This window comes from Macaca nemestrina, chromosome X (genome assembly GCF_043159975.1).
Source record: "Macaca nemestrina isolate mMacNem1 chromosome X, mMacNem.hap1, whole genome shotgun sequence".
In the NCBI taxonomy this organism is placed as follows: domain Eukaryota; kingdom Metazoa; phylum Chordata; class Mammalia; order Primates; family Cercopithecidae; genus Macaca; species Macaca nemestrina.
Window position 1 is genome coordinate 48,373,177 of NC_092145.1, and position 12,663 is coordinate 48,385,839.

Genomic DNA, 12,663 nt, shown 5'->3' on the forward strand with positions numbered 1-12,663 from the left:
CATATAGTTTTTGAGTATCTTTAAGACCATTTTAAAATCTTTGTCGAGTTGATCTATCAGTTCTTTTTCAGGGGTGATTTCTTTTTTTTCCTTTGAATGGGCCACCCTGTCTTGTTTGTTTGTATGCCTTGTAACTTTTTGTTGCAAACTGAACATTTGAATCTAATAATGTGGTAACTCTGGAAATAAAATTCTCCTTTCCTATGGTTTGCTGTTTGTTGTTATTGTTGTTGTTGTTGTTGTTATTGTTGTAGGCTTTCTCCGTGCCAAGGAATAACCTGAGAAGTAAGTTTAAGGTCTTTTCACTTCTTTTTTCAGCTTGCATTTTTTTCTGGGCATTCACAGTGGCTTTCTAATTTTCCCCATATGTGGAATTGCTTTTGAATGTCCTTGTCTTTATGTCTGGCTCACGAAAGGGGAAAATAGAGAAATAGAGGAGGAAAAAAAGATGCCAGGACTTTGAATCCTCTGGATGTCACTTCAACTGGAAGAGGAGAGGGTTGAAACAATGGGGGAGGTTCAACAACAATGGTCTCTTGCTTTTTGTTTTCACATCTGTGATCAAAAGCAGCGAGCAGTGATCAGGGGATAGATTTGCAATATTTGGAGGACAGTGTCCTTTTTGCCCACACTGGCTCCTACAAGTTGCTCTTAGAACACATGCAGGGTTGCTTCTATAGGGCTGGGAGTGGGGAATGGGTAGCTATTACTGAGCCTAAGAACTGAAATTGACCAAAATTAACCACAATTTACCATCCAAGCTTTCCCCTGGAAGTTGCAAACTTTCCAATAGACTCCAGAGTTTCAAAATAGTTACATCATGCAGCTTTTGCTACTGCAGTTGTTGTATATGTATGGAGACAGCTTCCACATGCTTCTTATTCTGCCATCTTCCCATAAGCCCATCTAATCTACTTCTTTTTAAAGTAGATTTTAAGTAGATTTTTAAGAGGAAATGAGGAATAGTTCTTCATCTGTGACTTGAGGGAAGGATACAGACATAGAGTAGGAACATTAATAGGTTGAAGGGGAGTAAGAGTTTATAGGGGAGGTCATATATGATTACGTTAATCTTTTCTGTGTAGTGAGAATCTAATTTAATATGAGTAAGGTTGGAGATAAGAGTTTCTCTTAACAAGAGAAGAGCTCTGCAAAAACCTTGGGGAATGATCCAGGGGGCCAAGATATTTAAAATAATTCTGAATTCTAAGTGTACAGTTTTCCAGTTGTGTATAGCTCTACATTAAGTTGTAATCTCAGGTTATGGAATTAAATAGGAATTAGCAATTCGAAAGTTGGAAGTTTTTAAAAGTAAAATTCAGGTTTTGATTTTTACAAATTACATTTTTTGTTGACCCTGAGTCTTCTGTTGTTCCTTTGGGGAGAAAAATAAAAGAGAAAGACCAAGGGCTGGAACTCAGATATAGCCTCCAGTAACGGCTGTGTAGTAGAATGTTGGAGTGCTTGTTCATGGGCACCATAATGCTACTATGATCAGCATTTGGATGAAGAGGGACTATATAGACATACTAGAGTTAATATTTGATTGATTTATAATAGATAGGGTACAGTATTTGATCCTCTGATTTTTACCTTGTTCTGAATTATCTACCTGTAGTCATCTGACAATCAAATAACTCCCCATCAACTTATTAATATTTAGCTCTATTCTGTCTCTGCAGTCATAGTCTCTAATGTCAGGTTACCCACACACTCCATGATTCAACAAGCCCTGAAAATTTGTAGAACTCTACTTTTTAGCACTTGTGACCATTTCACCTTTTCAACCAAAGTGACTGTTCAGTGTTATGACTTTGTCATCTTGACACATAGCTTGCAAAGGCAATGGATTCCCATCTTGGTTTCTTAAAGTGTAGATGTTCAAAAGTATGCCAGATACTCTAAATTATTGACGTCTGTTAAATGGGAACTTTTCAAAGATCAAAGAATTGTTCAACAAGTGCTAAACTTTGACATACTTCTTGCATTTTCTTTCAGGTTAACAATAAACGCCCTTGCCCAGAAGCTCAATTCTTACTGGAAGGAAAAAACATCTCAATATAATTTTGAGACCTCAGCTGTAGCCAGGCCAATACCGTAAGTAATAGATATAGAATATGAATGTATTAGGGATAATATCCATAGATCAAATGGAAGGAACAAGGGTAATGTGTCCGGAGTTGGTTTCTGCCAGTGGATTCGTGGTCTCACTCACTTCAAGAATAAAGCTGCAAACCTTCCTGGTGAGTGTTACAGCTCTTAAAGATGGCACGGACCCAAAGAGTGAGTGGTAGCAAGGTTTATTGTGAACAGCGAAAGGACAAAGCTGCCACAGCTTGTAAGGGGACCCGGGTGGGTTGCCGCTGCTTGCTGGGGTGGCCAGCTTTTATTCCTTTATTGTTCCCTCCCATGTTCTGTTTCTGTCCTATCAGAGTGCCCTTTTTTCAATCCTCCCCACGATTGGCTACTTTTAGAATCCTGCTGATTGGTGCGTTTTACAGAGCGCTGATTGGTACGTTTTACAATCCTCTTGTAAGACAGGAAAGTTCCCTAAGTCCCCACTTGACCCAGGAAGTCCAGCTGGCCTCACCTCTCAGTAAGATGGTGCTTTTCACATCAGGAAGTTTAATTGATTAAAAATAGGAAGTCACAGGTACTAATTGCTTCATTCTCTAAACCTCTTCATTCTGCTTTAACACATTTACGGTCTGGATCATAAATGTGAAGAGTTGAGTACTGTCAATTTAAAACTGGTAGTGTGATATAGTAGAAGATTATGGCTATTTAAATCAAACATTCCTGGGTTGAAAATCTGGATCTGCTTTTTAATAGTTGAGTGAGCTTGGGTAAGTAAGTTACTTCACCTGTCTGAATATATTAACTTAGGTGACATACATTTTTAGCACAGTGACTGGCATATAGTAGGTGTTCAGACATGTTAGCAAACTTCCCTTTTTTTTTAAATTCCTAGTGAATATTGCTGGGACTGTACCAGTACATGAGAGTAGAAATAGAGAACCCAGTATGTTAAAGAAAAGGTAGAATTTGGGCCGGGCGCGGTGGCTCAAGCCTGTAATCCCAGCACTTTGGGAGGCCGAGACGGGCGGATCACGAGGTCAGGAGATCGAGACCATCCTGGCTAACACGGTGAAACCCCGTCTCTACTAAAAAAATACAAAAAAAAATTAGCCGGGCGAGGTGGCGGGCGCCTGTACTCCCAGCTACTTGGGAGGCTGAGGCAGGAGAATGGCGTGAACCCGGGAGGCGGGGCTTGCAGTGAGCTGAGATCCAGCCACTGCACTCCAGCCTGGGCAACAGAGCCAGACTCCGTCTCAAAAAAAAAAAAAAAAAAGAAAAGGTAGAATTTATTGACTCTAAGACAAGTCAGGTAAGGAGCATAATACAGAGGATCGAATGTGTAGCAACACATACACAGTCAGTTACACTACCATCAAGACAAACATTAGAGTGGTAGAAGTTCTTTTTGGAGTAGGTACCTGTTATTTTAATTATTAGGTAAATGTATGATATAAAATTTTATTTCAAATGCAACCTAATGGCTGTATTACCCTCTTCTGTTTTTTAATTTTATTTTAAAATTTTATTTATTTTTAAATTATACTTTAAGTTCTAGGGTACATGTGCACAATGTGCAGGTTCGTTACATATGTGTACATGTGCTGTGTTGGTGTGCTGCACCCGTTAATTCATCATTTACATTAGGTATATCTCCTAATGCTATCCCTCCCCTCTCCCCCCACTCCACAGCAGGCCCTGGTGTGATGTTCCCCTTCCTGTGTCCAAGTGTTCTCATTGTTCAATTCCTACCTATGAGTGAGAACATGCGGTATTTGGCTTTTTGTCCTTGTGATAGTTTGCTGAGAATGATGGTTTCCAGCTTCATCCCTGTCCCTACAAAGGACATGAACTCATCCTTTTTTATGGCTGCATGGTATTCCATGGTGTATATGTGTCACATTTTCTTAATCCAGTCTATCATTGATGGACATTTGAGTTGGTTCCGAGTCTTTGCTATTGTGAATAGTGCCACAGTAAACATACGTGTGCATGTGTCTTTATAGCAGCATGATTTATAATCCTTTGGGTATATACCCAGTAATGGGATGGCTGGGTCAAATGGTATTTCTAGTTCTAGATCCTTGAGGAATTGTCACACTGTCTTCCACAATGGTTGAACTAGTTTACAGTCCCACCAACAGTGTAAAAGTGTTCCCATTTCTCCACATCCTCTCCAGCACCTGTTGTTTCCTGACTTTTTAATGATCGCCATTCTAACTCGTGTGAGATGGTATCTCATTGTGGTTTTGATTTGCATTTCTCTGATGGCCAGTGATGATGAGCATTTTTTCATGTGTCTGTTAGCTGCATAAATGTCTTCTTTTGCGAAGTGTCTGTTCATATCCTTTGCCCATTTTTTGATGGGGTTGTTTTTGTCTTGTAAATTTGTTTGAGTTCTTTGTAGATTCTGGATATTAGCCCTTTGTCAGATGAGTAGATTACAAAAATTTTCTCCCATTCTGTAGGTTGCCTGTTCACTCTGATGGTAGTTTCTTTTGCTGTGCAGAAGCTCTTTAGTTTAATTAGATCCCATTTGTCAATTTTGACTTTTGTTGCAATTGCTTTTGGTATTTTAGACATGAAATCCTTGCCCATGCCTATGTCCTGAATGGTATCGCCTAGGTTTTCTTCTAAGGTTTTTATGGTTTTAGGTCTAACATTTAAGTCTTTAATCCATCTTGAATTGATTTTTGTGTAAGATGTAAGGAAGGGATCCAGTTTCAGCTTTCTACATAGGGCTAGCCAGTTTTCCCAGCACCATTTATTAAATAGGGAATCCTTTCTCCGTTTCTTGTTTTTGTCAGGTTTGTCAAAGATCAGATGGTTGTCAGCTCATGGCCATTCTCCATAGTTTTCAAAGAAGTACAAACTAAGATGAGATGCCATTTTTTGTCTTTCAAATTAGCAGTGATTAATGCAGTGAAACCGATGTTAACATACTGCTAGAGAGTGTGTGTGCTGGAAGCAGAACTGTAATAATGGTAATTATTGAACACTTACTTATATGTCAGGCACTGTTCTAAGTTCTTTACATGCAGTGATTTATTTAATCATCACAACAACCCTATCTGTTAGATATTATTGTTACTTCTTTATAGATGCAGAGACTGATACACCAAGAACTTTAGTAACTTGCTTTAGGTGAGGCAAGCAGCAAGTGGTAGACCTAAGGTTTGAATATAGGTTTGAAATCAGGTCCCCCAAACCTAAGTTCTTAACTGCTGCTTTCTTCTGGAGGGATGCAATGAGGGGAATGTAGTACAGCCGCCTCAGCTACCTATTTCCTGTAAGCATGGGCTAAAAGCCTTTCCTATCTGCCTGGATTGAAGGATCTACCATGATCTGCATGGAACCTGAAACAGACGGTTGCTACCTCTAAGCGTGCCTATCCCCGAGAGAGTAATACTGGCACCCTGCAAGAGACTCTCCTGTGCATATGCATGTAGAACCAAAGCTAATATCAGCTTTCTTCTCCCCTCCTACTACTGCTGAAGATGCTTTTTACTGACTCTGGCTCTAAGACAGTGGCTGTCTAGAAATACATAGACACCAGAGGTCAGGCCTGAGCGTACAGCTTAGAGGTTGCAAGGCTGGAACAGCCTGGAGCTAGAAAATAGGAAGCTGTAGATCCAAAAATGTGCACAAACTTTCTTTGTTCAAACAGGGTTTTTTAAAAAAAGAGGGCATTGTATTTCAATGGTAGAATTATGAGTGCCTTTTATTTTCTGTATATATTTCTCTATTTTCTAGCTTTTAATATTGAGCTTATATTACTTTTATATTTAGAAAAAAGCACATTTTAAAGCCGGGCACGGTGGCTCACACTTGTAATCCCAGCACTTTGGGAGGCTGAGGCAGGTGGATTGCTTGATCTCAGGAGTTCAAGACCAGCCTGGGCAACATGTTGAAACCCCATCTCTACCAAAAGTACAAACATTAGCTGGGTGTGGTGGCGCATGCCTGTAGTCCCACAGCTACCTGGGAGGCTGAGGTGGGAGGATTGCTTGAGCCCAGGAGGCAGAGGTTGTAGTGAACTGAAATTGTGCCACAGCACTCTAGCCTGGGAGACAGAGTGAGACCCTGTCTAAAAGGAAACAACAACAACAACAAGAAAAGTAAAAAGCACAATTTAAGATGTTAAGAAAATTATTGAACTAAGACGTAAAAGAACCGCACCAGTCTGTTGAAATATCTAGTATGAGAGCAGTGTAAATATAACATGCATAAATTTCATCCTGGGCTAAATTACATGTTAGTGAAATTGGCTGAGGTGTCCCTCTTCTTGCTTTGTGTGTCTTTTCTCCAGCCTTCTTTGTTCTCACTCTAGCCTGTCTTTTATACCTTAGGTACTGAGTACTTCTGTCATTATAAGGGCCACTTTCTTTCTCAGAGAAACAAATTCACTCTAAAGTGTAGGTAACTGAGGGGAATGGGAGTGGGTATGCATTTTAAGAGTTGAACTCTGGAAGAGTTTTATCTTAGTTTAGCCCCATTGTTGTCTGGAGCCACCATTTCTAGTTATGAAATTTAATCAAATTTATATTACTTTTTAACATTAACTTTGGGAATATCAACCTTGTAAAATTTTGATTGAAGTATTATAAGCAAAGGGTTTTTCTTGAGAGGGAAACAAAAAGGAATAAGGAGTCTCTGTAGGGAAATGGGGGAGATGTTTTAATGGCAATGCTTCCATGACTCCCATAAATGCATTTTAAGCCTGTTACGTGATTGGACAAAAGCAAACAAAATGATTCTATGTGTTTTATTTCTTGGTAATATAGTAATAAACAGAATTTTTCCAAGTTAATAAATTTTAGAGTTAAAATTATCCTATTGTTTGCTTGGAACAAGTGCTACCAGGATAAAAATTATTTAAAAAATTTTGTTGCAATAGCTTTTGGGGTACAAGTGGTTTTTGGTTACGGGATAAATATTATTGACGTCCATAAAAGTAGCTCACCATGTTAATACTTGTTACTATTTTTCATATCCATATTTGCTATAGTTCTATCATTTTATCTGTGAAGTTAAAAATATATACATTTGGGCACTGAGATGATAACATTCCCAACACATTTCATATATGAAATTAGGTTCTTTCTCTTTTAGACTGCACCTTTCTAATTTAAGACAAAGCACAGAGCTAAGATATACACAGTCACCTTTCCATTTTCCTTCATTCAGGAGGGTTCCTGACCAGACATGGGTTCAGTGTGATGAGTGTCTTAAATGGAGGAAGCTTCCTGGCAAGATTGATCCATCCATGTTACCTGCAAGATGGTTTTGTTATTATAATTCCCATCCAAAGTACAGGTAAGGTTCCAGGACTCAATCTTATGCTCGAGGTAACTACTGATTTATCTCTATAGTCTAAAACATTTTTCATCTCAGGTTCACACCCTTCAGCCTGGCATTCAAGGCCCTGTTCTAACTGACCCCACCTTACCTATCTAGCCTTACATTTTGTGGTATCTTAACACAAACTTTGTACTTGAGCCAGACCTGTGGCTTCACTATTCCCTACACATGCCATGCTTACTCTCATGTCCGTGACTTTGATAGTGTCATTCCTCTTGCTTGCAATGACTTTCCGCATTCCATTTGTCTATCCTAATCACATCCATCTGGGGAGGAAGTGTTTTGTGTGATGCTTTTCCTGTTGACCATAGTTTACAGTTATTTTACTATGCTTTCCTCTGGTATTTGATTCTTGACGTTTGTTCACATATTGTTTTGTACTTTTTGGATGTTTTTCACATATGTATCTTTGAAGAGCTTTGGCTCTTCAAGAGGTTGTAAACTCTTTGAGACCAAGGACTTTACATTCCAGGTCAAGTCGATGATGTTCTTTATATGCTTCGTATTTGGAATCAGTGTTCTACAGTAGTACCTGTACCTGTTGTATATTCAGTGTTGTTTGTGTGTTTGGCTTCCTAATATACCATATGTTCCTTGCAACATCCAACATCTAAATAGCGTCTGGCATGTCTGTGGGCATTAACTTTAATTTAAAAGTTTTTAAAAATTTGACTCAGTAGTCATATAGGTTCATAATAATAAGTCAGTGTGCTTCAATTCAGCTGTGACTTTCTTAAAATTCTTCTTGAAGGATAAATACTGATAGAAAGGTTCTAAAATAGGTATGCGTTTTAGGGGAAAATGTCTAAAATTGAAGAAGTTGAATGAACAAAGATTAGGTCTATAAATACAAACATTTCCTCATAGTCTCTAGATATGCATAAGTATCTTTCCATGAGAGTAAATGAGATTATGTAATTATTATATGGAACTGAGTACTTAGAAGTCTCATTTGTGAATACTTTATCTTTTAGTACGGGAGACATAACCTTGCAGGCCACTTTGCCCTTTTATAAACTGGGTATAATATAGCTGCCAATTATTGTTAAATTTTGTTTGTTTCTAGGATTACTTTTGACCACTGAATGTATTTTCTAGTACTCCTTTCAGTTTTTACTCCTAAAATTCTCTTTCTCATGCTTTACATATAACAAGGTTTTACAATTTGAATGGGATCTGAACTCTATAATGTTAGAGAGTTGTTAACCTGCATAGTTGTAAGGAAATTAAAAGGTAAAAGTGAAGGACCCAGTTTTTTTCCAAAGCATGATTTCTTCTCTATACTGCAGGAGATGCTCTGTTCCAGAGGAACACGAACTCATTGACGAAGACCTGTGCTTGAGCAAAGCTAAGAAACAGTTGAGTATACATGAGATGGTGTTCTCTATCATAGGGTAGAGTAGCCTGACACTTCCTTATAGGACAGGGGAGTTTTGAGAAGAGAGAATTTTTTTTGGTTCTTAAATAATTTCCCTCTTCACCTCTCGGCTCTCCCAGTTCTTTATTCCTTCTAATCATCTCTTGAATGTCTCAACTAGTGATTGTATTTAGTCTTTCTCCTCTCTTTCTCTCTCTCTCTCTCTCTCTGGTGGGGTACTTAAAATCTCACTTCGGTAACCTAGTTCAGAAAGGCACCCTCAGTTACTCAATGAGGCTCACAGTATTTGTTATTTGGAAGGAATATTATAACCTAAATCTACAATTGGCAGTCCATTTCAAACTGAGAAGTTTCATGAGTGAATTAAATAGCATTTTTGTCTTCTCCTAGAGAACAAACTGTTGAGGAGAAGAAGAAGATGCCTATGGAAAATGAGAACCACCAGGTGAGAGGCAATGTACACCCTTATCGTTCTCACACAACATTTTCCCCAGCAGAGAATATAAGTTGAAGGAAGCAGCAATCTTGAAAGCTGCATAGAAATAACAAACCATTTCTTTTGGTGGTCTTTTTTCATTGAATCTTTTGGTTTTGCTTTGCTCTGCTGTCACTGATGTTTAGATCACCAAAAATAGAAGAGTCAAATCGTTTATCTTCCAGATTTGGATTCAGTACTGAATCTGGACAGTATGAATGTCACATTCAATGTCACAGAATATTCAGGGTTGTGTTCCATCCTCATACAGGCTTCTCCTGTTAAGTGTCTGCTTTTCCTGTCTCTTTTCTTCTAGGATTCAGGGGTGATCCCTTCCTCCTTCCTCTTGGGAAGAAGGGGTGGTTCTTTGTACTCCTCCCCGATCCCTGCTTTCAGGCTGGCTGGCTTTATAAAAACTCTGCTGTTTTGAATTTTCAGGAGCACTGTCTCTCGGACATGGTTGCCCAGCTCCGGACGCTGAAGGGTGCAATAAGGTTGGCCGTCCTTTCAGGGACACTCCTTTCCTGACAGCCACCATAGCACCCATATATCTTCCCCTCCCAACCGTGCCTTTCTGCATGATTTCCCTCTTGACCCTCTTTCCCAGAGAGATCTGCTAGTCGCATGTTAGATTCACCTTCCACCCACTCAATCAGGGTAGGTCAGACTGGTGAGGATAGAGGCAATTTAATACTAACTCTTCTTCTGATATCCTGCCAAGACCCAGGCATATGAATAATCAGGTTTCATACCCTAATGCCTTGGTTTAATTGTCTGATGTAGAGATTGGGAGATTTCCTAGGACTGCCCTGTTCTCATTCAGTTTACCTCCCGTATATTTTCCCTCACCTTAATCATTCATAGTATTTTCATGAGCTGGCTCTCCCACAAGATCCAGATGCATGTCTGTGTGTGTGTGTATACTATGAATATATGTTAGTCTGTCGCATGTATTTCTCCCAAACTGGCACAGACACTTGCTGCAGTGCATTTTCCCACCATCCCTACCCTCATCACACATCTCAGAGGAGTGAAAACTCAGCCTTAAACTGGGTCACAAGAGAGAATTAGACAGTGATTGGGGGCCTGGGTTTATATTGGGGATGGGATAATTCTAGGAGCCAGTAAGTAAGTTGGGGGAGGTCTGTTTGGTGTCCAGCTGATAAGGTTGATAACTGAGTATGCCTGGGTTCAGTGTTCTAGTGTACATTACTGTGCACTGTTTGCTTTGTGTAGGAAATGATTTCTTTTTATTTGGCCAAGCATTCTTTCCTAGCATCAAAAGGATTGACTCATCCTTTGACATTTGGTTTGAATTTGAGACTTTTACAAATCATTTCTGTCTTTTCTAGGTATTCAGTAATCCACCAAAGATCCTTACTATTCAAGAAATGGCTGGATTGAATAACAAGACAATTGGATATGAGGGAATTCATAGCCCTAGTGTGCTTCCATCTGGTGGAGAAGAAAGCAGATCACCTTCTCTTCAACTTAAGCCTCTGGATTCCAGTGTTTTTCAGTTTTCCAGGTGACTAAAAAGCATGATCTCTTGTCAATAGTAAGCTTTAGGGTCTGTTTTCCTGTAGAGTAAGTTGGTATGTTTTACCTTGTTTCTATTTTTTCTAAGGCCTAGCATGGAATTCAGAAGTAGAAACACAATTTTAAGTTGATAGAATTGTGTGTTGCATGTACCTCCAGTTTTTCAGTATTATAACTGCTGTATCAGGTCTGTAATTTTGAGGTGATCATTTGCTGATGCTCTTTTTATGTATCATGTATTCACATTATATTGGGAATTGTGCAAGTGAAATAATAGGCAAAATTTGAAAAGTGTAAAATACTACACAAATAAGGTAATGTTATTTCGATAAGCATTGTTCCTTTTCTTCAATGTATGGATATTGAAGTTCTCTGGGGCCTCATAGGCCTAGCACATGTTGGCCACATATAAAAATAACTATTATATATTTGTGCCATTAGGTAAGCTTTATCATTTGTTGTTTCCTATAACAAATTATTAATATAAGTTTAGCATTGGACTTTACTTGTTCACCTTCTAGCACCTCATCAGTGTTATTTTGTGTCTTCATAACAAGAAGGAGCATAACTGTTCTTTTTCTTACATATCAGGAGTATTTAAAGCATTGAAGGATGTGACTGCCCGTTTACTGCCATGGGACTGAACTTAGTACTCCTAATTATGACTCTTTGCTTTCTCCTCTCTATTCTGCTTCTCACTCTTATAGGGCCAAGCCATATAGGGCAGGGACAGGGTTGCTCTCTAATAGTAGAAATGTCTATGTTCATCAGTAATGTGACTATTATATAGTGGGATGTTAATTTTTTTTTTTTTTTTTTTTTGAGACGGAGTTTCACTCTTGTTGCCCAGGCTGGAGTGCAATGGCACAATATTGGCTCACCACAACCTCCCCCTCCCAGGTTCAAGCGATTCTCCTGCTTCAGCCTCCCGAGTAGCTAGGATTACAGGCATGCGCCACCATGCCTGGCTAATTTTGTATTTTTAGTAGAGACGGGGTTTCTCCATGTTGGTCAGGCTGGTCTTGAACTCCCGACCTCAGGTGATCCACCCACCTCAGCCTCCCAAAGTGCCAGGATTACAGGAGTGAGCCACCATGCCCAGTTGGGATGTGAACTTTTTAGTGACTATTTTCAGTTTGGATATCTTCTTAACATATTGTAGAATAGTCAGTGGAATACATAATAGGATAAAGTGACTCCTGGTTGGTGGTTTCTTTTTCTCTGTGTTTCTGAGTTCGAGACAAGCCTGGACAACACAGCGAAATCTCATCTCTTAAAAAAAAAAAAGCACAATAGAACAGTGCCTTGGAATATAGTAGGTACTCAATAAGTAATGGTTGAATCTGAGTCATATTTAAGAAGCAGTTTCTAAGATTGAATTTTGTAGCAATGGGATAAGAAATAGAATCCAACCTTAGTCTCAGGAGCTTGAGCCTAATTATACCGTTTCCATGCATACTTTTCCAACTCCCATTTTAGGTTGGGAGGGGTGTACTGTAAATACTAAGTGTTTTTGAAGCACATTGTTACCTTTTTACCCTGGGCTCCTGGAGATGCTCATATATCACCATTGCTGCTGGAGTGTCAGGTGTCTTTGCTTTTGAAGACTATCCTTTCCCTACTGTGACCACTTTTCCTTTTTTTCCAGTGTTTCTTTTGTAACTGTAGTGGTTTTTGGTAACCTCAAGGGGATTACAAATGCTAATTTATATACTTATTTTATGAATGCAGTACAATAGAACTTCCATTGGGTGGCATACTTCATCAGTCTCTGTTGGAATTTTTATATGAGTCCTTATAGATTGCTATATCGAGAGTGAGGTTTTGGCTGTAG

The 12,663-nt window shown here is 39.0% G+C and overlaps 1 protein-coding gene across 5 annotated transcripts in view; it reads left to right on the forward strand.

Moving 5' to 3' along the window:
* The window catches only part of LOC105490435 (MORC family CW-type zinc finger 4), a 60,845-nt gene that overhangs the window by 37,227 nt on the left and 10,955 nt on the right, over nt 1-12,663 (forward strand). For all 5 annotated transcript variants that reach the window (XM_011756037.3, XM_011756039.3, XM_011756038.3 and 2 more), the window contains 5 exons: nt 1,999-2,097; nt 7,264-7,392; nt 8,727-8,795; nt 9,206-9,260; nt 10,643-10,818. In XM_011756037.3, coding sequence (XP_011754339.1) covers nt 1,999-2,097; nt 7,264-7,392; nt 8,727-8,795; nt 9,206-9,260; nt 10,643-10,818 — 528 coding nt within the window. The remainder of the gene's footprint in view (nt 1-1,998; nt 2,098-7,263; nt 7,393-8,726; nt 8,796-9,205; nt 9,261-10,642; nt 10,819-12,663) is intronic.